Source organism: Ornithorhynchus anatinus, chromosome X4 (assembly GCF_004115215.2).
Source record: "Ornithorhynchus anatinus isolate Pmale09 chromosome X4, mOrnAna1.pri.v4, whole genome shotgun sequence".
Classification (NCBI taxonomy): Eukaryota; Metazoa; Chordata; class Mammalia; order Monotremata; family Ornithorhynchidae; genus Ornithorhynchus; species Ornithorhynchus anatinus.
This window is the reverse complement of record NC_041752.1, coordinates 3,698,757-3,725,333: the sequence shown is the minus strand read 5'-3', so window position 1 is coordinate 3,725,333 and position 26,577 is coordinate 3,698,757. Positions and strand designations below refer to the sequence as shown.

The window sequence follows — 26,577 nt, the reverse complement described above, 5'->3', positions numbered from 1 at the left end:
TCTCCTAATTGTGTTGTACACTCCCAAGTGCTTAGAACAGTGCCCTGCACCGAGTAAGCGTTCGACAGATACCGTGGATGGGTAAGATAGAGTGAGTAGAACGAGCTCGGCACGGCCCCACCTTATTCATTCATTCATTCATTCAATAGTATTTATTGAGCGCTTACTACGTGCAGGGCACTGTACTAAGCACTTGGAACGTACAGATCGGTAACGGATAGAGACGGTCCCTGCGCTCTGACGGGCTTACGGTCTAAGCGGGGGAGACGGACGGACAAGGACAATAGCGGTAAGGGTCCACGGGTCGCTGCGGGCTCCCGGCCCACCGCTGCCCACCCCCCACCGGGAGCCCCGCGTTCTTACCCGCTTTGAAGATCCACTCCAAGTAGCCGTTGAGCTCTCGCTCGATCTGCTGTTGCCTGCGGAGTTTGAGGAAGGCCCGGCGGTTCTCCACCCTCTCGCGTTCTTTGGCGAATTCCCTGCACGGGAGGGTGAGAGAGAGGGGACGGGGTGAGAGAGGACGGGGGGGCGGGGGGAGAGGCGGGCCCCGGGCCCCACCCCCAGCTCTGGGGAGAGGTAACGGGGGGGGGGGGGGAGCCGAGACCGGTCACCCCTGCGCCCTGGCCCTCCCCGCAGCTGTCCTCCCCCGTGGGCGTGGATGGTACCCACAGACGCCCCCAAATAATAATGATGATGGCATTTGTTAAGCGCTTACTATGTGCCAAGCGCTGTTCCAAGCGCTGGGGTAGATAGAAGGCATTCAGGTTGTCCCACGTGGGGCTCACAGTCTTAACCCCCATTTTCCAGATGAGGGAACTGAGGCACAGAGAAGCGAAGTGGCTCGCCCAAGGTCACTTAGCAGACACAGGGCAGAGCCGGAATCAGAACCCAGGTCCTCTGACTCCCAGGGCCCGGCTCTTTCCACTAGGCCCCTCCGTTTCCCGCTGCTTAGGCCTCCCCGCATCCCATCGGCTTCCGTGGCCGAAGCCCTCCGGCTGACAGGGGGTCAAGAGTCGGCCGCGAGAGAGCAGAGACCCCCGCAGAGCCGGCTTCTCGTCCCGGCCGGACACCCGTGTCCTGCCCCTCGGGGGGTCGGGGGTTCAGAGTCGCCGCGCCGAAGACCCTCTGCGAGGAGAGAACAAAGTCGGAATCTGCGGAGGCCTGAATTATTTAGAGCGACACAGGGCCGGGGCTTGTCGGGGAGGGCGAGCGCCGCATGCTCTCTTGATTTTCATCCCAACTCCGCCGAGAGGCGGAAAAGTCGGCGGGGAGAGCGCTGGGATTCCAGGCTTCCGAGGGCCCTTCCCAAAATCGGCGGCCCAGGCTGCCGCGGGGTGAGAGGAAGGGTCGAGAGATCCCGCCCCTGGATCCAGAGCCAGGGGAAATTGGGGAATTAAGGTTCTTCCTCAGAAGCGGGGAAAGCGGCGTGGGCCGGCGGATAGAGCTTGGGCCTGGGAGTCAGAGGACCTGAGTTCTAGTTCCTACTCCTCCCCTCGTCCGTTGTGCGACGTGGGGCAGATCTCTTCACTTCTCTACGCCTCACTTCCCTCCTCTGCAGCAGGAGGATTCCATATAGTTCCTCCCCCCTACTTAGACCGCGAGCCCCACGTGGGACCCGATTAGCTGTCCCTATCTTACTGCTTAGTACAGTGCTTGACACGTAGTAAGAACTTCGCAAACGTTACTATCACCACTATCGTTATTATGGCGTAGAGGACGGAGCACGGGCCCGGGAGTCAGAGGTCGTGGGTTCAAATCCCGGCTCCGCCACGCGTGAGGTGAATAAAGGGCGCGAATCCGAATACAAGGGCGACGCGGAAGGGAGTTGGGGGGAGAGGAGACGAGGGCTCGGCCGGGGAAGGCCTCTTGGAAGGGATGCGCCTTCACTAAGACTTTGAAGGTGGGGAGCGTGATTGTCAGTCGGATACGAGGAGGGAGGGCGTCCCGGGCCCGAGGCAGGACGGGGACGAAGTGTCGGCGGCGAGACGGACGAGATGGAGGGACGGTGAGTAGGTTGGCGGGACAGGAACCAAGCGCGAGGGATGGGTTGGAGTAGGAGAGTAGTGAGGTGAGGTAGGAGGGGGCGAGGAGACTGACTGCTTTAAACCCGACGGAGGGGAGGGTGAGTTTCGGCGAGGGAGGGTGAAGGCACACGACTGCCTGACTGCCCGGGCCCTTACGCCGGGCAACGGGTGAAGACGGCACTTTCCCTCGATTTTCGGCGTCTCCAGTCGGCGGGAGCGTCTCGAGACTCGTCTGTAAGTCTGGCTTAGCGGCCCTCCGACGGTGGAAGGGTCCGAAGGCACCGAGCCTCACTCTGAGCCAGGATCGCCCCCGCCCCGGGGCGTCCCCGGAGAGCGTCGTCCCCTCCCCTTCCCCGTCCCGTCCCCCTCCCCCCCCCCCCAGCCTCGGGCGTCTCTCCGGTGTCTCCCGGGGGCGGAGGGCCCGGGTCGGCGCGGGGCCGGTCGATCCCGGGGTCCCGGCCGGCCAAGGAGCACGGCGGGCCCGGCTGGTTCTGGCACCGGCCGCCATCGACGGCCGCGTCGATCTCCCCGGGTGCCAGCCCGGCCCCGTCCACCCCAGCCGAGATGCCGCCGCCGTCCCCGTCGGCGCAGCCGGGCGGCGGGGGGAGGGCGGCGTTTAGGGGAACCGGGCGGAGGGACGCCTCTCGCCATCGTGATCCCGGCGTCTGGCCGGGCCGGGGACCAGCTGGCGACCGGTCGGGGCCGTCTTGGCACTAGCTTTCTGCCGGGTCGGCGGGACCTTAACGTCAGTCGATCGTCCGTATAACGGCTGTGGTATTTCTTGAGCGCTCGCCGTGCGCCGGGCACCGTCCTAAGCGTCGGGGTGGATAGAGGCGAATCAAGTTGGATACGGTGGGGCTCACAGCCTCAATCCCCATTTTGCAGATGAGGCAACTGAGGCACAGAGAAGTGAAGGGACTGGCCCAAGGCCACGCAGCGGATTTATGGAGCGAGCACTGTGCGCACAGCACTGTGCTAGGCGCTTGGGAGAGTACAATTCAACAATAATCATACCCATTCCCTACGGCCAAGAGGGCACTGGGACATCTTAATGGGCACCGGGTGGCTCTGAGCGGTCGGCGTGCCAGGGATCGGGGGAGGGAGGGGAGTGGGAAGAAAGAGGAAAGGAGGTCCGGAGGCGGGAGCATTGACATTTTGAGCTTGGGATGGTGCTCTCTAACCCCCTTCCCCACCGGGAAGAGATAGGAAAATGGGAGGAAAAGCGCTTAAGCGCTTCCCGCCGTTCTTCTGGGGGAAGAGGAGCCCGGCTCAATCAGTCAGTCAGTTAATCGTATTTAGTGAGCGTCTACTATGCGCGGAGCACGGTACTAAGCGCTTGGGAGAGGACGATTTAACGGTAAACGGACGCATTCCCTGACTACGGTGAGCTCCTGCCCCTCCCCGCCGTGAGAGGCAATAAGAACGCAGAGAGGGGACAAGGGGCTAGTGGTTAGCGGCTGGGAGGGGACGCAACGGCAACGGGCTCGCTACCTACCCAGTGTTCTACAAGTTGGAGGAGGAGGAGGAGGAGGAGGAGAAAGAGGAAGAAGAGGAGAAGGAGAAGAGTTGCGGTATTTGTTAAAAACTTGCCGTGTGCCAGGCACTGTACTAAGCGCCGGGGCAGACACAAGCCAATCGGCTTGGACACGGTCCCTGTCCCACACGGGGCTCACGGTCTTAATCCTCATTTTACAGATGAGGAAGCTGAGAGAAGTGAAGTGACTTGCCCAAGGTGACGCAGCAGACAAGTGGCAGAGCCGTTATTAGAACCCGGGTCCTTCTGACCCCCGGGCCCAGGCTCTACCCGTTAGGCCCCGCCGCTTCTCCGCTCAGCATGATTACCAACGCGGGGCCAGAAACGATTCCCGGCTGGCCCTATTAGGACTCCGTGTCCCAGAAACCCTCGGGTCGCCGCCGGGGCCGCGTCCTCGGCTAGATTTCTCCTCAACCCCGGAGCCCGAGTGGCCCCGGGGACCCCCACCCCCGGAAACCTGGGCACCGGGAGGGTGGTTTGGCCTCCGCTGACGGCGTCTGCTACACGGCCCTGAGGCCGAGGGGAAGGGGGACCCGGGGCTTGGGCGGCCGACAGGTCTCTCGGTACCGCGGAGCTCTTTCTCCGTGCCGGGCACCGTACTGAGCGCCGAGGTCGGACACAGGTCCTTCGGGGCCCGGGGCGGCCGACCCGTGACCTGCCGGGGTCTCTCCCTCCCCCGGGGACGGAGGGGCACGGGCCGGGGGGGGGCCGGGGGGGGGGATGCGGTTCCTGTCTTACCCGGACAGAACGCCCAGCACCAGGTTGAGCATGAAGAAGGACCCGATGATGATGAGCGGGATGAAGTAGAGCCAATTCCAGGTGTTCCCAGCCGCGTCGTTGGTCTGGAGATAAGAAGAAGGAAGGCCGGTGGGGAGGAGGGGGAAGAGGGAAGAGAACAGTGAGATTCTTCCCTCAAACCATCACGTCTCTCCTGTCATCCCCCGGGGTCGGGAATTTGGGGCGGGGGGGGGCGGGGGGGATGGCCGGAGCCCTCTCCGTTACTCCTCTTCCTCGGGGGCTGAGGGCGACCCCGAGACTCATCCTCGAAGCCCCCGAGCCCGGAGGAGAATCGTCCGGCAAACGCTCCCACCGGATCGTAAGCTCCGCTGGACCGGAGGCTCCCGGAGGGCTGGGATCGAGTCCTACCAATTCTACCGTGTTGCGACGGTCCCTAGACTCTCAGCTCGTTATGGGCGGGGAACGCGTCTGCTAACTCTGCTGCCCTCTCCCAAACGCTCAGTCCAGTGCTCCACACGCAGTCAGCGCTCAATAAATACCCTCGATTGCCTGACTGCCACCGCAGAGGTTAGATTGTAGGGAGGAGGAGGAGGGAAAGAATAATCATTACGGTACTCATTAAGCACTTACTACGTGCCGGGCACTGTTTTCAGCTCTGAGGTAGGTCCAAGGTAATCAGATTGAACACGGCGCCTGTTCCACATGGGGCTCCCGGTCTTGATCCCCGTTTTACAGACGTGGTCACCGAGGCCCAGAGAAGCGAAGTCGCTTGCCCAAGGTGAGCGAGCGGACGCGTGGCGGAGCCAGGATTAGAACCCGGCTCCTTCTGACTCCCGGGCTCCATCCGCTAAGCCACGCTGCTTCTCCGAGGTGGTTTTAGAACTTCCTCGGTTCTCTCACCTGGAAAATGGGGATTGAGACTGGGAGCCCCATGTGGGACAGGGACCGTGTCCAACCCGATTTGCTCCTATCCACCCCAGAGCTTAGCCCAGTGCCTGGCACATAGTAAGCGCTTAACAAATACCGGAATCGTTATCCCTAGATTCCCTCTCCGACCCCTCCGGGAGTTTGTGCCGTTGGGCTCCGGGCCGGGTGTGTTTAACCGCTCCGCTCCTCCGCCTGCACAGTGGCGATTAAACCCAAATGGAGTCCTTAGGAGCCTTAATTACTGTTTGGGAAGCTCCGAGGTTCTCGGAAGAGAGATAATGAATAGGTTACTTTCGGGGACCCGACGCGTTCCCACCGCCTTCTCTCCCCCGGCTGGCCCGGCCATATCTCTTTTGTTTGTTCGGGGGCGGGGGGGGGGGGATCTGTTAAGCGCTTGCTGTGTGCCAGGCACCGCACTAAGCGCCGGGGCGCTCATCGGGAGGTCGGCTGGACACGCTCCGTGTCCCACCTGGGGCTCCGAGTCTCAATCCCATTTTACAGGTGAGGGACCTGAGGCCCAAGAGAAATGGAGCGGCTCGCCCGAGGTCACGCAGCAGACAGGCGGTGGAGCCGGGATCGGCACCCAGGTCCTCCCGACTCCCAGGCCAGAAGCGCTTGGGAGAGGAAAAGAGAACGGAGTTGCGAGGCACGTTGCCTGCCCACGACGGGCTTCCGGTCTAGAGGGGGAGAATGGGGAAAGACTCCCCGAACGGGATGGGATCCCGAGAGATCGTCTCATCCATCCGGGTGCCTCTGGGGCCCCGTGTGGGACAGGGACTGCGTCCTCCTCGGTGATCTTGTATCTCTGTCACGGAAGCTGGCCGAGAGGTTCCCCGTTGTCATCAATCATCGGAGGATTCGGCCCACCGGGGAGGGTGAAGAGGCGGGAAAATTAAAGTCCTTTTAATCGAATAAGCAACTTCACACTGCCCTGCTGAGTCACAGTCGGGCTTGTCTGCTACAGAGACGAAGCCATCTCTTCCACTCTCCTTGGAGACCGGACCGGCGGCCCCAAGAAATGGGGACCCCCCCCCTCCCCACCTCCCACCCGACGGCACTTCCGTGCATATCTTGAAATGATCTACAGCAGATGACTTATTTATTCATATTGAGGTCCGTCTCCCCCCCCGGGCCGTACGCTTGTTATGGGGTGGGGTTCCGTCTGTTCATTCTGCTGTGCTGTCCTCTCCCAAGCGCGCGGTACGGCGCTCTGCATCTAGTAAGCGCTCAATAGATACCATTGACTGATTGATGGGGGGCGGAGGGGAGGAAAGGGGCCGGACCGGGCGGTAGGACGCCTGAGTTCCCAGACTGAGCCCTCCATTTTTCCTCAGCCCCCCCCCCACCCCATTGCCTCAACTCCCTCCCTTTGCTCTACCCACCCCCCCCCAGCACTTGTGCATATATGTACAAGTCTAAAATTCTAATTATTTATAATTAAATCCTGTTTCCTCGTTTTGATGTGTATATCTATAATTGCGTTCATTTATATTGATGCTTTTGATGCTCATTTACTTGTTTTGACGTCGGTCTCCCCCCGACCCCAGACTGTGAGCCCGCTGTGGGCAGGGACTGTCTCTCTCTGTTGCTGAATTGTACTCTCCAAGCGCTTAGCACAGTGCTCTGCACACAGTAAGCATTCAATGAATACCACTGAACGCACGAATGAACTGAATGAATGAGTTCGGGCTATAATAACGTTGGTATTTGTCGAGCACTTACTATGTGCCGCGCACTGTTCTAAGCGCTGGGGTAGACACAGGGGAATCAGGTTGTCCCACGTGGGGCTCACAGTCGTAATCCCCATTTTACAGATGAGGGAACCGAGGCACCGAGAAGCGAAGTGACTCGCCCAAAGTCACACGGCCGACGAGCGGCCGAGCCGGCATTCGAACCCCTGACCTCTGACTCCAAAGCCCGGGCTCTTTCCACTGAGCCACGCTGCTTCTCGTCAGCGGCATCGGGACCCTGAGGGCCTGGGAAGTGATTTTTTTACTGCCCAGCGCAGCGGTCAGATCTTCGTTAAGAGTTATTATTATTACTGTTACCATTACATACTTTATATTCACGTCTGCCTCCCCCTCTAGACTGGAAGCTTATTGCCGGCAGGGAATTTGTCTGTTCGTTGGTATACTGCGCTCTCCAGAGCGCTCAGCACGGTGCTCCACACACGCCAGGTCCTCGATAAATATGATTGACCGGCCGCCTGACTGTTTAACCGCTCGCTCTGTGTCAAACGCTGTTCTAAGCGCTGGGCTAGATTCCGGTGAATCAGGTGGGACGCAGACCCCGTCCCCCACAGGGCTCACGGTTCGCTTGCCTGCTGTGGGAGAGGTCACTTCGCTTCTCCGGGCCTCAGTTCCCTCTTCCATAAAATGGGCACCGAGACCGTGAGCCCCTGGTGTCTGACCTCCTGGTTAGCTTGGATCTACCCCAGCGCTCAGTACGGCGCGTAGCAAGCGCTTAACAAATACCACAGACAACGCCCCGTTCTTCGGAAAATGTAGGTTGCAGAGGTTCTTCCCGGGGCTTCTCCGGACCGACCTCGCCCGTGCGAGGGACCGCAAGCGGCCGGTTGCCGCGGGGCCTCCGGAAGCCGACTCTCGGCCCAGAGCCTCCCTTCCACCGTCCGAGGGCCGACGGGCAAAGACGGCAGGGCTGATGAGGGGACGGGGGAGCCGGCGCTGAGCCCCCCGCCCGAGGAACGGCTCTGCGGTCTGGGTGGGGTCTGCCCTGGATAGCGCTGGCTATCTTTAGGGTCCGTCTTTTGTGGAAGCTTTCCTTCTGGCAGCGGCTTCTTTGTGATCCCCGGAGAGAGGCAGCCCCAGCGCACAGCGAAGCCACTCATTAAGGCTTTTATGTCTCCCCATTATCTTTGTTCCCTTAATCAGCCCCGACTGTACACTCCCTTTACCAGATCCTTCTCATTCACCCCTTCCCCTAACAGCCATTTTAGATCAGAACCCGGCCACGTGTCCGGCTAACGCCTCGTCTCCCACTTCCTCCGGTGAGGAGGGGGCAGGGCCACCCATCTTCCCCCCCCCCCCCACCCCAACTCCCATTTTGAAACGGTATTCATTAAGTGCTTCCTGTGTGCCGGGCACTGGGGCACGTACGAGTTGATTAGGATGGACACAGTCCCTTCCCCACCCACGGCTCACGGTCTTAACCCCCGCTCTCCAGACCGCGACGGGGATGACGATGACGACGGTTTCGGTTAAGCGCTTACTCTGCGTCGGGCACTGTTCTAAGCGCTGGGGTAGACCCAAGGCGATCGGGTTGGACTGAGTCCCTGTCCCGCATGGGGCTCACGGTCTTCATCCCCATTTTGCGGAAGAGGGAACTGAGGCACAGAGAAGGGAAGGGAACTGCCCAGGGTCACACAGCAGACAAGGGGCAGACCCGGGATTAGAACCTGGGCCAGGAGGTCAGTCGATCGATCCTATCATTGAGCGCGTATGGGGTGCAGAGCACAAAAGAGTGGGTAGAAAGGTTCCCTGCCCACAGGGAGCTTACAGTCTACAAGCGGAGACAGACATTAAAATTAATGCCCGAAGTACCTACGCGCTGTAAGGCTGAGGTGGGGGTGAGTATCCAGCGCTCAGAGGGTACAAGACTCCCTCAAGGAATGCTGTTCAACGCCCTGACGGAGCGTCTACTATCATTTTTTTATGGTATTTGTAAAGCGCTTACCGGGTGCCAGGCGCTGCACTAAATGCTGAGGTAGATCCAACCTAATAATAATAATACTACTACTAACGTTGGCACTCGTTAAGCGCTTACCACGTGCCGAGCACCGTTCTGAGCGCTGGGGGAGACACGGGGGGATCAGGTTGTCCCCCGTGGGGCTCACGGTCTTCATCCCCGTTTTACAGACGCGGTAACTGAGGCACCGAGAAGTGAAGTGACTCGCCCAGAGTCACACAGCCGACGAGCGGCCGAGCCGGGATTCGAACTCACGACCTCGGACTCCGAAGCCCGGGCTCCCTCCACTGAGCCGCGCTGCTTCTCTACCTACCAACCCAATCTACCGACCCGATCAGGCCAGACACGGTCCCTGTCCCACATGGGGCTCCCGGTCTTAATCCCCATTTACAGGTGAGGTACATGAAGCCCAGAGATACGAAACGACTCGGCCAGGGTCACTCGGCAGGCAAGTGGCCGAGCCGGGAGGAGAACCCAGGTCTTCCGACTCCCAGACCCCCGCTCTTTCCACGAGGCCAGGCCGCTCCTCCTCTCCTCCGTGCTCGGCACCCGGTAGGTAGGCTCGCAGCAGATGCGATCGATGGATCGATTCCTCGGCCCCCACTCTTGAGAGACCGCCCTACTTCAACCGGGAGACATCCCCATCTAAGAGGAACAGGTGCCCGTCGACCGCTGAATCCGGGCGACCTCGGCGTGCTCGGAGAAGAAACCCAATCTGGGAAAGAAACCCTTCTCCGGAAAGTGACAAAAGATCTGCTGAATTTGTGTCTCAACAGACACGTGTAATTAAGTTCGAAAAACACGCTACGAGCTATGAATCACTTGGACCCCGTTCTGATCTCACTATTATGTATTTATCCGGAAACGCCTCCGGAATGTATTATTTCGGCACGGGGCTATCGTTTCATTACCTATTCGGAATATCAATCGGCTCCGGCATCCGATAGTCGATCTCTATTCCTGGATGAATAACGGCACGTTTTGCTTACGACGGTCCTTCCCTCTCGGTCCGGCCGATCTCCACGTGCGTGGGGGGGAGGTTACGGGGCCCCTTCCTCCGGGGCCGTGACACCGGAGCCGACTTAAACCTTGGCAACGGGCAGTGCCGCCTGGCGGCTAGAGCCCGGGCCCGGGAGCCGGAGGAGCCGGGTTCTAACCCCGGCGGCCGCCGGGCGAGCCCGGGGAAGCACTTGGCTTCTCCGGGCCCCCGGTTCCTCGACCGCGAAACGGGGATTCGATCCCTGTACTCCCCCTTAGTCTGGGAGTGTATTTATTTCTCTTAATGCCCATCTCCCCCCTAGACCGTAAGCCCGCCGTGGGCGGGGAGTGTGTCGGTCTACTGTCATACCGTCCCCTCCCAAGCGCTCAGGACGGTGCTCCGCACGGTGAGTGCTCAATAAATGGGATCGAATGAATGAACGGGAGAGGGACTGTGTCCGACCCGATTATCCCGGACCTGCCCCGCCGCTTAGAACGGGGCTTGACACCTAGTGAGCGCTTAGTGAACGCCATTAGAGAAGGAAAACGGGGGAAACGGAGAGGACCCCCGAGTTTGGAAGAAGGCACCACAGAGGGTCTGGAGCCTGACTTGGTCGCGGCAGCGGGCGGCGGCGGGGTCTCGGACGAAGCGGGCTCTCGGCTCTGGCCTTCTGGTCGCCCCAGGGTGGAGGGGGTGGGGCTTGCTGGGATCCTGGAGAACAGGGATTTGCTTGTATCCACCCCAGCGCTTAGTACGGAGCCTGGCTCCCGGTAGGCGCTTAACAGATATCGTAATTATGACTCTTATCATTAACCCCGGACACTCCTTCCCCGGCCCGGAAGCGACGGGCTCGTGTTCCCTCCACGAGTTAGGAAGAGCAATATAAGGGCAAGAGGGTCCAGGCTGCAGGGCACAAGACGGAGTGGGACCCGCCACCCCACCCCAACTCGACGGATAACCCAGTCTGGGGAAAACCAGAGCTCCAGGGTGGGGAGGCTTTGAGGGGGGGTGCCCCGTCGAGGGGAAGGGTCCCCAGGGAAGCTCCAGCCAGGGCCCGACCCGGCTCGGAAACGGGGCAGTGGCCAAGATGACCTCTCCGGGTCCCTTCGAGCCCCGTTGCCCTCGGCTTTCGAGTCCCCGGCTTGGGGTGGCTGGATGCTCGGCTTGCCCCGGGGTGCGGAGGGAGACGGGAGGGAGAGAAGGACGAGACGGAAATTCTCAGCGCACGACAGGGATGGACGGTCGGGGAGTCGATCCCCGTCATCGCTAACGGGTCCCGCGCCGACGAAGCGACTTCTGAGTAAGGGGCGGGCGCAGATCGGGAAAGGCATTTTCCGGGAGAAGATTCCGGGGTGGGATCCGAGTCGGCTCCGACTGGCTCAGCCGCTCCCCCCCCTCCCGGCCCAGACCGGGGCGGGAGACTGTCGCCTGGGAAGGGCCGCCCGCCCGACCGGCTCGGCTCCCGGGCCTCCGGGGAACCGACGTCCCCGCCGGCCTCTTGTCGGACGGAGAGCACTCAATCAGTTAATAATAACGGCGCTTGCTAAGTGCTTACTACGTGTCAAGCGCTGTTCCAAGCGCTGGAGTAGATACCAGTTGTTAATCAGGTTGGCCAGGGGCCCCGTCCCGCATGAGGCTCACACTCTCGATCCCCATTTTCCAGATGAGAGGCGATGGGTCTACCCACTCTGTTCTACTGTCCTCTCCCGAGTGCTTAGTCCGGTGCTCCGCGCCCGTATGTAATAACCGTAACGGTATCCGTTAAGCGCCTACTACGGGCGCTGTTCTAAGCGCCGGGGTAGATACAGGGTCATCGGGCTGTCCCACGTGAGGCTCACAGTCTTCACCCCCCTTTTACAGGTGAGGTCACCGAGGCACAGAGAAGTTAAGCGACTTGCCCACGTGGTCGGTGGCGGCGGCGGGACTCGAACCCATGACCTCTGCCTCCCAGGCCCGGGCTCTTTCCACCGAGCCACGCCGCTTAGCCGAGTCGGTAGACGCGTTCCCCGCCCACGGGGCGCTTCCAGTCTAGACGGGTTCCCCGTCTCTTGGGAATCTTTTCCCTCTTCCCTCTCCGCCGCCCACCCCCAGCTCCACGGGGGGAAAATCGCCCGGCCGCGGCCGAGCTCGATTCTCCGGTTTCGCGGAACGCGTCGGGGTGGCCGACGCCTGGATCAATGTATCCGCTTCCGACCAGGTTCATGGATGTTTAAATTGATACGGAAAGAAGCTGGCAAATCGACGCACGGCCGGCCCCGCTTCGCTTCCTTTACTTCGGACAGAAATCGGGCTGGGAAGAGATGACCTGATACCTTGTTCTGCGGATCGATGGAGCGCCGCTACGAGCCCGCTGGGCTCCGTGTGATTGTTTAGAGGGGCGGGGAGAGGGCAGGAGGCCTTAGCGGGAGCTGAAGGGAGTCCGGGAACGGGCTGGGGTGGAGACCACTCCGGGTGGTAATAATAATAACGACGACAATCGCGGTACTTATTGAGCGCCGACCGCGTCCCAAGCGCTAGGGTCGATACGAATTGATCGGGTCGGACACGATCCCCGTCCCACCCGGGGCTCACTCTCTTAATCCCCATTTTACGGATGAGGTAACCGAGGCCCAGAGAAGTGAGGTGACTTGCCCGAGGTCACCCGGCAGACGAGTGGCAGAGCCACGTGGGATTAGAACCCGGGTCCCTCTGACTCCCAGGCCCGGGCTCTAACCACTGAGGCAAACCTGAGGGTGGGGGAGGAAGGGCGGGGAAGGTGAGGGGGTTGCCGTTCTGAGGATTAGGGAATGTATCTCTTCTAGTGTTGCCCTCTCCCAAGCGCTTAGTACAGTACTGCGCGCCCAGTAATCGCTCCATAAATACCACCGGCGGCCTGATTGATTCCTAGGGTCGGCAGCGGAAGTCCGAACCCCGGACCGGACGAGCCCCCGCTGGGGCGCGTGTCGGGGAGCGGAGGAGCGGAGGCCTATCGACCGACCGATCGGTCCGTGGTGTTTATTGAGCACTCATTATGCGCAGGGGACTGCACTAGGCGCTTGGGAGAGTAAATGCAACAGAGTTAGCCGACGCCCCCCCCCCGCCCTCAACGAGCTTAATAATAATAATAATAATGACGACGACGACGACGATGATAACGTTGGTATTTGTGAAGCGCTTACTACGTGCGGAGCACCGTTCTAAGCGCCGGGGTAGATACGGGGTGATCGGGTCGTCCCACGTGAGGCTCACGGTTAGTCCCCATTTTCCGGACGAGCTAACTGAGGCACTAGAGAAGGGAAGCGACTCGCCCGCAGTCACCCAGCTGACGAGCGGCAGAGCCGGGAGTCGGACCCACGACCTCTGACTCCGAAGCCCGGGCTCTTTCCACGGAGCCACGCTGCACCTGCCCAGGCGCTCAGCCCGGCGCTCTGCACGCCGTGAGCGCTTAATAGATTGCCCGACCGACTGAATGAATGCGGGGAGGCCTCGGTTTCTCCCTTTCGCGGACGGAAATCTCAGATCTCCCTTCTGGACCGGGAGCCCCTCGCGGGCGGGGAATGTGTCTACCGACTCTGTTGTACCATCCCCTCTCGGGCGTCTAGCCCAGCGCCCCGCGCGCGGGAGCGCTCGATAAACGCCATCGGCGGATGGACTGCCGGGAAGAACGACCCCCGTTCGGAGGAGAGGGGCGGGTGCTGCGCGGTTGGGGGGGGGGGGGTCGGCAGGGGCTGGGGGGGACCCCCCCCCGGGGGCGGGCGGACTCACGTTGTACAGGATGTCGGTCCAGCCCTCCATGGTGATGCACTGGAAGACGGTGAGGATGGCGAACAGGATGTTGTCGAAGTTGGTGATCCCGAAGTTGGGTCCCGGCCAGTAAGTCCGGCAGGTGGTCCCTTCCTCGCACACCCTGGCCGGGGATTCCAATCCGCAGGGAAAGTCTCCCACCGGTTCGGGTTCCGGATCTGCTCGGAGAGAAGGGAACCGGGCCGGGGCCCCGAGTCGGGGCCTCCCTCGGACCACGGACCACCGGTCGGTCGGTGAGAAGCGGCGTGGTCTAGCGGAGGGAGCCCGGGCCTGGGAGTCGGCGGGGGCTCGGGTCCGATCCCGGCTCGGCCGCTTGTCCGCCGGGTGACCTCGGGCAGGTCACTTCGCTTCTCCGGGCCTCAGTCCCTCGTCTGTAAAATGGGGACGGAGCCCACGTGGGCCAGGGACCGGGACCAACCTGATTACCTTGTACCTACCCAGCTCTCGGTACGGTGCCCGGTACCTAGTGAGCGCTTGAAGAATACCATAAAAAAGTCAGTGATAGCCAATCAACCACGATGGCTCCATGATAATCGAGTGATAGCAGTCAATCAGTAACGCTCTACTCCTTCCCCTGGCCCTGAATGATTTTAACACGTCTTCCGCTGTAGGCCGTAAGAGCCTCCTCTCGTTTAAAAAAATGGTACTTTGTTAACCGCTCAGTAGGTACCAGGCACCGTACTAACTGCTGGGGTGAATACAAGGGTTGGACACCCCCCCCCGTCCCACGTAGGAATCCCAGTCTTGGTCCCCATTTTATAGAAGAGGTAATCGAGGCCCAGAGAATAATAAGAATAATGTCGGTATCTGTTAAGCGCTCGCTATGTGCAGAGCACCCTTCTAAGCGCCGGGGTAGACACAGGGGAATCAGGTTGTCCCACGTGGGGCTCGCGGTCTCAATCCCCATTTGACCGAAGTGACTCGCCCCAGGTCACGTAGCAGACAAGTGGCAGAGCTGCCATTAGAACTCCGGTCCTCTGCCTCCCAGGCCCGCGCTCCATCCACTGATAGTAACGACGACGGTATTCGGTAAGTGCCTTCTACGTGCCGAGCACCGTCCTGAGCGCCGGGGGAGATACACGGTAAGCGGGTTGTCCCACGTGGGGCTCACAGACCCGATCCCCATTTTCCAGATGAGGCGACTGAGGCGCAGAGGCGCCAAAGTGGCTCGCCCACAGTCCCGCAGCCGATAGGCGGCGGAGCCGGGATTAGAACCCGTGACCTCTGACTCCCAAGCCCGGCCTCTTTCCACTGAGCCCCGCTGCTTCTCGGGAGGCCAAAAGGCTTCCAATCAGAAACGCTCCATTATTTCTCCTTCCTCCGATCGCTCTTAAAGTCGGCCTCTTCCCGCGACGATCAGCTCCCTGTGGGCGGGGGGTCTCGTCTACCACCTCCCAAGCACTTGCTCCACTTGATTAGAGAAGCGGCGCGGCTCAGTGGAAAGAGCCCGGGCTTGGGAGTCAGAGGTCGTGGGTTCGAATCCCGGCTCCGCCGCTTGTCAGCTGTGCGACCGCGGGCGAGTGGCTTCACTTCGCTGGGCCTCAGTTCCCTCATCTGGAAAACGGGGATCAACCGCGAGCCTCACGTGGGACGACCCGATGGCCCCGTATCTCCCCCGGCGCTTAGAACGGTGCTCGGCACATAGTGAGCGCTTAAGGGATACCGACATTATTAACGGATTGATTAAAGCCGGATCCATCGTTCTTTTCCCATCGTCCGCCTCCCCCTCTCGACTCTCGGTTTGGCGTGGGAAGGGCACCTGTCCACCAACTCCGCTGGACCGTACTCTCCCAAGCGGCCGGTACGGTGCTCTGCACAGATTAAGCGCTCAGTACGTGGGATTGATGGATTTCGGGGAAGGAGCCGGCCCTCCCTGGTCTTGATCTACGAGCTTTCCGTATCCCATCCTCAATCCTTCCTGTCCGCCACCGGGCTGAGCAGCTCGGAGAGCACGGTCCAACGGGGGTCGCTGGGGGTCCGACCCGATTTGCCCGCATCCGCCCCGACGCTTAGTCCGCTGCCTGGCGCACGCTGAGCGCTCAGCGAATACCGGAGGGCCTCCCCAGATTCTCCCTGGGGAAGGGCAGAGGGACAACCGCCCCGTGAGGAAATCCGCGTGGACGAGGCAGCCGGGCTACGGCCCGGGGACGACCCTCCGGGTGACCCTCGCCGAGCCTACGGACCCGGGAAACAGCCCCGGGCCCGGGATGGCCGCGGGCCCCTTCGAACCCGTCGTCTGGCTACCGGAGTCCCGGGCAAGGTGCCCGGAGGCCCGCGGGCTAGGGCGCCTCCTCGTCCCCGTGCCCACCTGCCTCCCCACCCGCACCGGCCGAGGCTCCGGTCTCGGCGTCGGAGAAGCGGGTTCCCTCGAGCAGCCGGGAGGGCCGAGAAACGCAGCCTCCGGGGGAGAGAGAACGACAGACAGAAGGGACGAAAGAAGGGGGCGGCGGGAATAACGATCCCGTCTGGAAAGCTCAAAGCCGCCCCCTCCCCCACCGCCCCTCCGACGGCTGGCAGCTTCCGGCAGAGCCTTCCGTAACTTCTCTCTCCTTCACACCCGCCTCTTTCGCGTCTCCCAGATGGGTCACCGTGGCTCTGGGCACCAAAGCGGGACGGTTTCCGGAGCCGGCGTGAAACACGCCCCTCCCCTCCCCCCGCGGGGCCTTCCGGAAGAAGACGGGCCCGCCGGTCGATCGGTCGACGCTTGCCGATTGCAGAGCGCCGCGCCAAGCGCTCGGGAGAGCCGGAGGGACCGCGGGGTCGGTGGCCACGTCCCCCGCCCGGAAGCGGCGTGGCGCGGTGGGAGGATCCCGAGCTCGGGAGTCAGGGGTCGTGGGTCCTGATCCCTTTTCCGCCACTTGCCTGCTGTGTGAGCTTGGGCGAGCCACTTAACCTCTCTGTGCCCAAGTGTACCCTCCGAGTGCTTGACGCGGCGCACAATAAATGACTCATTTATTGCCATTAAAGCGCTCAGTAAACGACCGATCAGAATGAATGTGCCTCATTTACCTCACCCGTAAAATGAGGACTGAGACCGGGAGCCCCACGTGGGACAACCTGATGACCTCGTTATCTACTCCAGCGCTTAGGACGGTGCCCGGCACACGCTGGGGCCTTAACGAGTACCGTCGTCATCGTGACCGCTTTCTGATATTTGATCTTTTGGTCAAGGGTGCTCCTCCCCTCGGCCTGCCCCCCCGACAGGAAGAAGTTGGGGGAAGAGGGACCCCGAGCGGGAAGAGAGAGGGAGCGCGAGAGGGAAGGGGAAGGCGGGAGAGCGGAGACGCCGCCGCTCTCCCACTCGCTTTCCATTTCGGAGGGGATGGGGGCGGATCGTCTCCTCCGGGTGGTCCCTGAGGGGAAGGAGCGAGGTGTCCCCATCCCACCCACCCCGCCGCGTTTCCCGACCGGGAAGCTTGCGGGGACCAGAGGCCGAGAGGCTTTCCGTGTCTGCGTTTCCGCCCCGGCTGAGGTCCCCGACCTCGGACCGGGGAGGAGGCCCGAGCTGGGTCCCGGGCGACCGGACGGAGCGGGGCTCGGCGTCCGCCGGGGAGAGGTCAGTTCTGGGGTCCCGGGGGACCGCCGAGGCGCGCCCCCCCCCCCCACCCACCCAGTCACCCAAGTCGCTGCGAAGTCAACAGGGCGGGAGGCTGCTCGGGCGCGAGACTCGCTTCGGGAGCGATGGGTTTTTCTACCCTGGCATTTCTGTCCGGCTGGGAGGCCTGGGGCAAGTGACTTCATTTCCCCGGGCCTTGGTTTTTTCATCTGTACAATGGGGGATTCTATATAACGCTGGCATTTGTTAAGCGCTTACTATGCGTGCAGAGCGCCGTTCTAAGCCCTGGGGTAGATACAGGGTGATCAGGCTGTCCCACGGGAGGCTCACCGTTAATCCTCGTTTCACAGTTGAGGTAACTGGAGGCCCAGAGAAGTGAAGTGACTCGCCCACAGTCACACAGCTGACAAGTGGCAGAGCCGGGATTCGAACCCATGACCTCCGACTCCCAAGCCCGGGCTCGTCTCCCCTCCCTCTTAATAATAGTAATAATGATAATAATAAAGATAGCATTTGTAAAGTGCTTACTATGTGCCAAGAGCTGTTCTGAGCACCGGGGGAGATACGAGGTCATCGGGTTGTCCCAAGTGGGGCTCACTGTCTTAATCCCCATTTTACGGATGAGGCGACCGAGGCGCAGAGAAGCGAAGTGGCCTGCCCAGGTTCGCGCAGCAGACGAGCGGCGGAGCCGGGATTAGAGTCCTTCCGACTCCCAGGCCCGGGCTCTAGCCGCTGATCCCGCCGCCGCCGCCTGTCTGCTGTGTGACCTTGGGCAAATCACTTCACTCTTCTGGGCCTCAGGTCCCTCGTCTGTAAAATGGGGATCGAGACCGGGAGCCCCACGTGGGACAGGGACCGTGTCCAACTCGACGTGCTTGGAGCCAGCCCAGCGCTTAGTGCGGCGCCCGGCACAGAGTAAGCGCTTGACGAATGCCATCATGGCCATCATGGCCGGGCCACGCCGCTTCTCACGCTGCTGCCAGTCGCCCGGGGGAAGGCTGGCTACGGCAGTGGAGAGGCCCGGAGACGCATCAGCTCTTTTGATATTTTCCCTCAGATCAATCGACCAACGCGCGCAGACCCTCCCCACCGTCCCCCGCCCCGCCCCGCCGACCGCTCGACCCCCACGGGGCAGAGCGGGAAAGGGGTTGGGGCGGACCCCCGGGAGACCGGCCCTCCGAGTCCCTCCCCGGGCCTCCGGCCACCGCCCTTCTCCGACAAGGGGGGACCGGGGCTCTTCCCCCCTTTCGAGTCCGGCTCTTTCCCCCTCGGCTGGCCGCCCCGTCCTCCCTCCTGGCTACCGTCCTCTCCCCCTCGGCGCTTGCCGGGTGCAGAGCGCTGGACTGAGCGCTCGGCGGAGGACCCTCCAAGAGAGTTGGGAGACACGGTCCCCGTCCCCGAGGAGCTGACGGTCTACGGGGGAGACGGACGTTAACAGAAATAAAGTAGCAGCGTCTCCCCTCGAGGAGGTCTCCATCTAACGAGGCCCGGGATTTTGCGAACTAGACCAGCCCGACAATCAGTCTTCACCTCGGTCCCCGGGGGTTTCTCGGACACCGTCTCTCCCCCGGCGCGCGTGGGGCCCGCCTTTTGCCCCCCGCGCCCGGCCCCTTCCACCGGGACGAATCCCAAGCTGAGCCGGGAGGCCGGGCTCCCCCCGGTCCCCGCCGGAACCCGCCTCGGGCGGACCCCCGCGCCGGGCCGGAGCCGCGGGCCCGGAACGGGCGGATCCGGCCGCTGATTATAGCCCCGCGGATACCTTGGTAATTGCTCCGCGGTGACAAGACAGAAGATGGAGAGAACGTGTGTGACAGTCTAATGGGAGCCGGGGCGCGCCGATCTATTTCCGGAGAGTCGGGGGGCTAGCGGCGGGCGGTGGGAGCCGGCATTTCACTCTCCTACCGGGACCGCCGCTCTTTTTTTCAAAAAAAAATGCCATTTGATGAGCGCTTCCTCTGTGTCAAACACCTCTCTAAGCCCTGGGGTAAGGTACAAGTGAATTCGGTCGGACACGGTCCCTGTCCCGCGTAGCGCTCACGGTCTGTGAGTCAGAAGGCCCGGGTTCCCATCCCAGTTCTAATCCCAGTTTCGACTGCAAGCCCGTCGATGGGCAGGGATCGTCTCTATCTGTTGCCGAATTGTCCATTCCAAGCGCTTAGTACGGTGCTGTGCACATAGTCAACGCTCAGTGAATACCACTGAGTGAACGAATGCACTTCTCCGGGCCTCGATTCCCTCGGGTTCAAAACGGGGATTGAGACCGTGAGCCTTACGTGGGAAAGGGATTTGGTCCAACCTGCTTAGCCGGCCTCTACACCAGCGCTTAGAACGGTGTCTGGCACACGGTAAGCGCCTAATACCACTGTTATCGCTATTACGATGACGAGTTTAGCCGATGAGGATGAGCCCGAGGGCTGCCGGGGTTCAGGAGCGGGGTTTCGCCGTCAGGCCGCCCCGGTGGCTTCCCCGGTCGAGGGACGGCCCGCTGGCAGCGGGGACTCCCGCTCCGAGGCCTCCGACGGCCACCCTCCAAACGCGGCCAGGCCCCGCTGCGCCCCGGGGGCCCTTCGCCGCCGCCCGGGCCCGGTCCGGCCCCCCGGGGTTCCCCGGCTCCGGCCAGCGGGTCGGCGGAGGGAGAGGCTTCTGGGAGGGGGCAGAGCGGGAGACCCCGAAGGGGCGGCCGGGTCCTCACCTGTGGAGTTGGGGAAGCAGGCTTTGTGGAACTTGCCCATGTAGAACTCCAGGCCGATGATGGCGAACATTACGATGGCGAAGAAGAGGAGCAGGCCGATCTGCAGCAGGGGCACCATGGCTTTCATGATCGACTTCAGCACCACCTGCAAGCCTGGGCACAAAAACCCCCCGTGGTCGTCTCCCTCTCCTCCTTCTCTCTCCCTCCGTCTCTCTCCCTCTCTCTCTTTTATGGTTTTGAACCCCGGACGCCGAGTGCCGGCAGCGCCTCTCACCAAAAGCCGAACACCGAGCGCCGTGTACCGAGCGCCGGACCGGTCCTTGGCCGAGCGCTAAGCGCTGAACGCCGAGCCCCGCAAGGGCCCCGTAACGGAAGCCGGGCACCGGGCACCGAACCAGCTCTGGGCCGAGGCCTAAGCGCTGAACGCCGAGCCCCGAGAGGGCCCGGGACCGGAGGCCGGGCGCCGGGCGCTAAACCGGCCTCCGGCCGAGCGCCGAGCGCTGAGCCCTTGGCTAGAAACGTCGCTCTCCGTGCCAGGCGCCGGGAACAGAAGGAACCAAACGGATCGGCCCGCGTACGGCGTCGGGCCGGAGGGCCGTTCAAGCCTTCCGGGTCACCGGCCGGTGCCGGGGGGAGGCAAGCTCCACGGCCGGCGACAGACGGATCCCCGACCGCCCTCTGGCCGCCCGGGACGACGGCGAACGGTCCTCCCGAGGCCGGGCTGGGGCCGCGCCGGCGGCGGAGACCGTTTCTAGAAGTCTCCCCCGTCGCCCGCTCTCGGGGCACGGTTCCCGGAACGGCAGACGGCCGACCGTTTTATTTATTTTACCGTCCGTCTCCCCGTCTGGGCCGTAAGCTCCCAGTGGGCAGGGGACGCGTCTCCGGACTCTCCCGGGTGCTTAGTCCGGGGTTCCGCACACAGTTACCCCTCAGTGAAGGCCGGGGATTGCAAGCTCCCTCTAGACCTGAAGCTCCGCGTGGGTAGGGAATGTGCCCTGTTGGACAGTCTGTTGGACTGTCCTCTCCCGAGCGCTTAGTCAGTGCTCTGCACACAGTGAGCGCTCAGTCAATGCCACTGGTTGACCGTAGACCATTAGCGCCCTCCGGATTGCAAGCTCTGGGTTGGCATCTCTGTCACGTCGCACTCTCCCGAGCACTTAGTCCAGTGCTTAGAACGGTCCTCTGCACACAGTGAGTGGCCAGATTAATCTACCGAGTGAAGAGTGAGTTACCTGGACCCTTTCTGCCTCTCTTCCCTCCCCGATCCCAAATCCCTCAGGCCGTGGAGGCCTGGAAGAGGCTGTTCCCTCCACGCGGGACACTTACTTGGGATCCCCGACACGAGCTTCAGCGGCCGGAGGACACGGACGGCCCTCAGGGTCCGGAGGTCAAAGTCGGTGCCGGCGGTGGCTAGAATTCTGGGTTTGGGGCGGGGGGGGGGGGGTGCAAGAGGGTTTGGGGACAGAGATAGAGGGAGAGACGGAGGGGGGAGAGAGAGAGGGAGAGAGATGGGAGGAGGGAGAGAAAGAGAAGCATTTCGATGAGCTCCCTTCTCCCTTTCCACGTTCTTCCCATCGATCATCAATCGGCGGTATTTACCGAGCACTTCCTACGTGAAGAGCACTGTACTAAGTGCTTAGGAGAGTCCCTCTGGCCCGGAACTCCCTCCCTCCTCAAATCTGCCAACCATCCCTCTTCCCCCCTTTAAAGCCCTACTGAAGGCTCACCTCCTCCAAGAGGCCTTCCCAGATTAACCCGCCTCTGCCTCGGCTCCCCCTCCCTTCCCCAGCCCCACAGCACTCAGGCATATGGGTATACATATATCTATAATTCCATTTATTTGTATCGATGCCTGTTTACGCGTTTTGATGTCTGGCTCCCCACCCCCAGACCGTGAGGCCGGCGTGGGCAGGGATGGTCTCTCTTTACTGCTCTATCGTACTTCCCGAGCGCTTAGCACAGTGCCCTGCGCTCAGCAAGCGCTCAGTAAATACGACCGAATGAATCGAATGAACGAAAGAATGACTGCGACGCAACAGAATCAGCGGGCACGTTTCCCGCCCTCAGCGAGCTTCCAGTCTCCGTCCTGGTTTTCCTCTGGGCCGGGCCTGACCCAGTCGATTTTCGTTACTGGTAATGACCGCAGTGTTTAGGCTCTTACTACGTGCTAAGCACTGGGGTGGACACAAGGTGATCAGCAGGGTACAGCCCATGTCCCACACGGGTCTCCCAGTCCAAACTGGATTTACCCAACCTTGTGGGTAATCTTGCTGAGGACTGTTGAGCGACTCACCCAAGGTCACCCAAGCAGGCAACGCGCTTACTCTCGTGTTGGTATTTGCTAAGCGCTTACTGTGCGCCGAGCACCGTTCTCGGCGCCGGGGCAGATACAGGGTAATCGGGTGGTCCCACGTGAGACTCACAGTTGATCCCCATTTTCCAGACGAGGTGCCTGAGGCACAGAGAAGCGAAGTGACCTGCCCACAGTCCCCCAGCCGATAAGTGGCGGAGCCGCGATTCGAACCCGTGAGCTCTGACTCCCAAGCCTGGGCTCTTGCCACACTGAGCCACGCTGCTTCTCTAAGACTGTCAGCTGACTGACTGACTCGAGACCGTCAGCTCGTTGCGGGCGGGGAATGTGACCGTTTACTGCTGTATCGGACCCTCCCGGGCGCTCAGGACAGTGCTCCGCACACAGCGAGCATTCGATAAATACGGTCGAAAGTGGAGGAGCCGGGATTAGAACCCGGGTCCCCTCCCTCCATCCATCCCGCCCTCTTTTCACTTAGACCAGGCTGCTTTGGCGTCGGGAACAGTTCCGAAGCAGGGTGGATTTTGACTTCTGCCAGGAGGGACGGGAATTTTAAGGCGAGCCTGGTGACAAAAGAATCTAACCGGCCGGAAGGTCCCCATTTCGGGCCGTTCCATCCCTGACCGGAAATAAGCGCTTAGAACAGCGCCCAGCATGTAGGAAGCGCTTCACAAACGCCGTCATCATCATCGTCGTCGTCGTTATTACTACGGATGTTATTATTAAAATGGAGATTCAATAGGTGTTCTCCCTCCTACTCAGACCGTGAGGCCCACGCGGGACAGGCACCGTGTCCAACCTGATAATCTCCGTATCCACCCTGGCGCTCAACGAAGCGCTCGGTACGTCGCCAGCGCGTGAACGTTGCTCTAGATTCGAATGTCTGTCCGCAGCCCAGCCCGCCATTTTGTCCCAAGCCTCTGCCCAGTCGGGGCAGGGGGTGTGAGGTCCTGCCAGTTCGGTGGAGGGACCGGACCCCCGACTGGCTCCCCGCGACCGTCTTTCGGGGCCCCCCGGGGGCCGGTCGGCCCGGACGCCCGTTCACCCACCCCGACGTCCCCGGGGCCGATCACAGGGGATCGGAGCTGGCTCTTGCAAATCGATCCGTCCGTGGCACCGACGGAGGATCCGCCGAGGGGCTAGCGAACGCGAAGCCCTGTGCTAAGCTCTCGGGAGAGTGCAACAGAAGCCTGCCACAGACTCCCCGCCCTCCAAGAGCTTATGATCCAAGGGGCTCTAGCTCTCTCATATTTACTGAGTGCTTCCTGAAAGCCGAGCACTGTACTGAGCACTTGGGGAGTTCCTTCTCTCCCTCTCTTTCCTTCTCCTTCTCTGTTAACCCTTCTATCCCTTTCTCTCTCCCTCCTCTCCCCCTCTCTCTCTCTCTCTCTCCCTCTCCTCCCACGGTTGGGCTCCCGAATCGAACTAGGGCGGCTCGGCAACACCCACAGGCGCTTGTCTCTGTCCACAGCTCCCGCTCGGCTTACCGTTTGGTCCGAACGGGACACGTCCGCGGCTCTGCCCACCGATATCCTCCCCTCCAGCCCCGCCTCCCCGAGACCCCCCGGATCCCGGAATGAGCCCACGGGGGAGGGGGAGAGCCTAGCCCCAAACGGAGCTCGGAATACCGCCGGCGGCCTCCGGCTCCGCGGCCCTCCGTGATTTGTTTAGGCCCCGCGCTATCCGGCTTCCTCCGTCGGCTCCGACTTCGTTCTGGGACTTCGTCGTTAACGCTACGAGGCTCTCTGGGACACGTCGATGTGGAAGGTGCCAGAACCCCGTTGATTATTAATGGCCGCTCAGAGCGTTCTGCGGCTCTCTCCGCCCGGAGCCGGCCTGGCCGGAGGAGCTCTTCCCCACCCCCTGGCGAGTCTCTTGCAAGGCTGTCTTAACATCGTCATTATTACGCGACGATTATCGCCATCGTTTCGGTTAAGCACCTACTACGCGCGTTCCCCGCACTGGCTCTGTTCTCCCGACAGGCAGCTCGGCCTAGTGGAAAGAGCCCGGGTCTGGGAGTCCGAGGACCTGGGTTCTAATCCCAGCTCTGCCCCTTGCCTGCTGCGCGACCTTCACCGGGTCGCTTCGCTTCTCTGGGCCTCGGTGCCCTCCTCCGTAAAATGGAGATTCGATACACGTTCTGCCCACTTCGACCGTGAGCCCCACGGGGGACGCGATGAGTGTGTTTCTATCCCGTCTCTTAGCTCGGCACACGGTAAGTACTTGAACGAATGCAACGATTATTACTGTACAGAAGCGGCGTGGCCTAGTGGAAGCAAGCGGACACTTGGATTGACTGTGGTGTCCGTCAAGCCCTTACTACGTGCCAGGCGCCGTTCTGAGCGCTGGGGCGGATACGAGCGAGCGGAGCGGGCTGGACACCATTCCTGTCCCACCTGGGGCTCACGGTCTGAATCCCCATTTTACGGATGAGGGAACCGAGGCCCGGAGAAGTGAAACGCCTGGCCCAGAGTCACACAGCAGACGGGTGGCGGAGCCGGGACTAGAACCCGGCGCCTTCTGACTCCCAGGCCCGGCCTCTGGCCACCAGGCCGCGCCGCTTCCCTGCCCCGATCCAGAAGAAGTTCCTTTCGGTCTGGTCCTCCAGATGAGAGGTCCCGGGAATTCCCACGAGGTGTTTACAGAGAAGAGGGCCAGCCCGTTTATCAGAAGGTGAGGAGAGGAAATCTTTATCCTCGTAAGCAGTCTCACCTCATCTGGGAGAAGACCCTCAGCCCCGAGGCCGGGGGCTGCCCCTCCGTGAGCCTCCGAGAGGGGAAGGGAGAAACCGCCGGGGGCCCAGACGGGGGTTTCTTATTCTCCGCTGTCCTCGTCGCCGTTGAATGAATGAATGAAAGTGGCAGTCCCAGAATTAGAACCCGCGTCTCCCGACTCCCAGGACCAGGCTCTTCCCATGAAGCCAACCTGCTTCCCAACGCTATTTCCTACCTTTTTTCCCATCCTACCTTTCAACCTGCTGGCACCTCGACACTTTCTCTTCACTAAAGGCTCTGGGGACTCATATCCTCTCCACCCTCCGGCACTACGGTGCACATCTTTACACTCTATCCCTTCCTCCTACCCGGAATTAATTTAGTGTCTGTCCCCCCCCCACCCCCCTTAGACCGTAAGCTCGTCGAGGGCAGGAATCTTGTCTCCTATCTCCTCTGTACCCTCCCAAGCGTTTCGCCCAGTGCTCTTGCACACGGCTCCGTAAATACTATTGACCGATGGATTGATTGGCGTCCATTACAGATCCGTCCCCTTCACTTCCCCTCCCCTGTGGCTGAGAATATTTGTTTGGAACCATCCAGGCAAGGGTTTCTGAATGGGAGGGAGGCAGCGTGGCCCAGTGGATAAAACCCGGGTCTGGGAGTCGGCGGACCAGGGTTCTAATCCCGGCTCCGCCTCTTGCCTGCTCTGCGACGCCGGGGCAAGTCGCTTAAATTTTCTGTGCCTCGCTTCCCTCGCGTGTAAAATGGGGATTAGGACTCTGAGCCCCGTGTGGGAGAGGAACTGGGTCCGAACTGAGAAGCGGAGTGACTTGACGGAGGACGAGTGGCCGAGCCGGGATTAGAACCCAGGTCCTTCCGACTCCCAGGCCCGGGTACTGCCCTCTAGGCCACGTCGCTTCTCGGCGTTTAGTTTCTTTCTGAAAGCTGAGACGATCATTTCCTTTTCCCTCTGAATCACTGTCTAGGGTTAGATATCGTTATTCTTTTGCCAGTCTCCGCGGAACTGAGTTAAGCGGAAGAGGTTAACGAGCGCGTTCCGTCAGAAAGTAAGGACTTGGAGGTAAGAAACGGAGGCCCTGCTATAAGAGCACGGCCAGTGGGGAACTTGGTAAATAGGGGTATTATGCTACCATCTGTACACATTTGCCCACGAGTTATTTCAAGTATCGAACGCTGGACGGAGACACAATTATTTTGCGAGCGGCAATTAGTTTTTCAAAAGGGGAGGAATATAATGGAGCTTTAGAAGAAAAGAAAAAAGCACGCAGTTCTGAAAAGTGCCTTTTCAAATGGAGAAATAATACCGAGTTGGGTTGTTCTGCTCCCAAACAGGTGACGCCAGCTTCCTCGGCCGACAGAATCGCCGATCTAACGGACGCCCTACTGCGCGAGGTGACGGCGAGAGCCGATCCCGTAGGGGGGTAGGATGGGGCTTTGCTACGTATCCTTGGGAAGAAGCGATACACCCATTTTGTTCCCGGGCCCCAGGGCCCAGCATTCGAACAATCCTCGCCCGGTAAAGGCTTGGAAAGCTTGGTATCCACCAACTCCGCTATGCCGTAGGCGCCCCGGCACTTAGTACGGCGCTCGGCA

The 26,577-nt window shown here is 61.3% G+C and overlaps 1 protein-coding gene across 8 annotated transcripts in view; it reads right to left on the bottom strand.

The window, feature by feature from the left end:
- CACNA1B (calcium voltage-gated channel subunit alpha1 B) overlaps positions 1–26,577 on the bottom strand; it is a 175,257-nt gene that overhangs the window by 95,005 nt on the left and 53,675 nt on the right. For all 8 annotated transcript variants that reach the window (XM_029054325.2, XM_029054326.2, XM_029054328.2 and 5 more), the window contains exons 4-8: positions 21,265–21,356; positions 19,939–20,091; positions 13,652–13,848; positions 4,297–4,400; positions 364–479 (exon numbers count right to left, since the gene is read on the bottom strand). In XM_029054325.2, the coding sequence (XP_028910158.1) occupies positions 364–479; positions 4,297–4,400; positions 13,652–13,848; positions 19,939–20,091; positions 21,265–21,356 (662 nt within the window). The remainder of the gene's footprint in view (positions 1–363; positions 480–4,296; positions 4,401–13,651; positions 13,849–19,938; positions 20,092–21,264; positions 21,357–26,577) is intronic.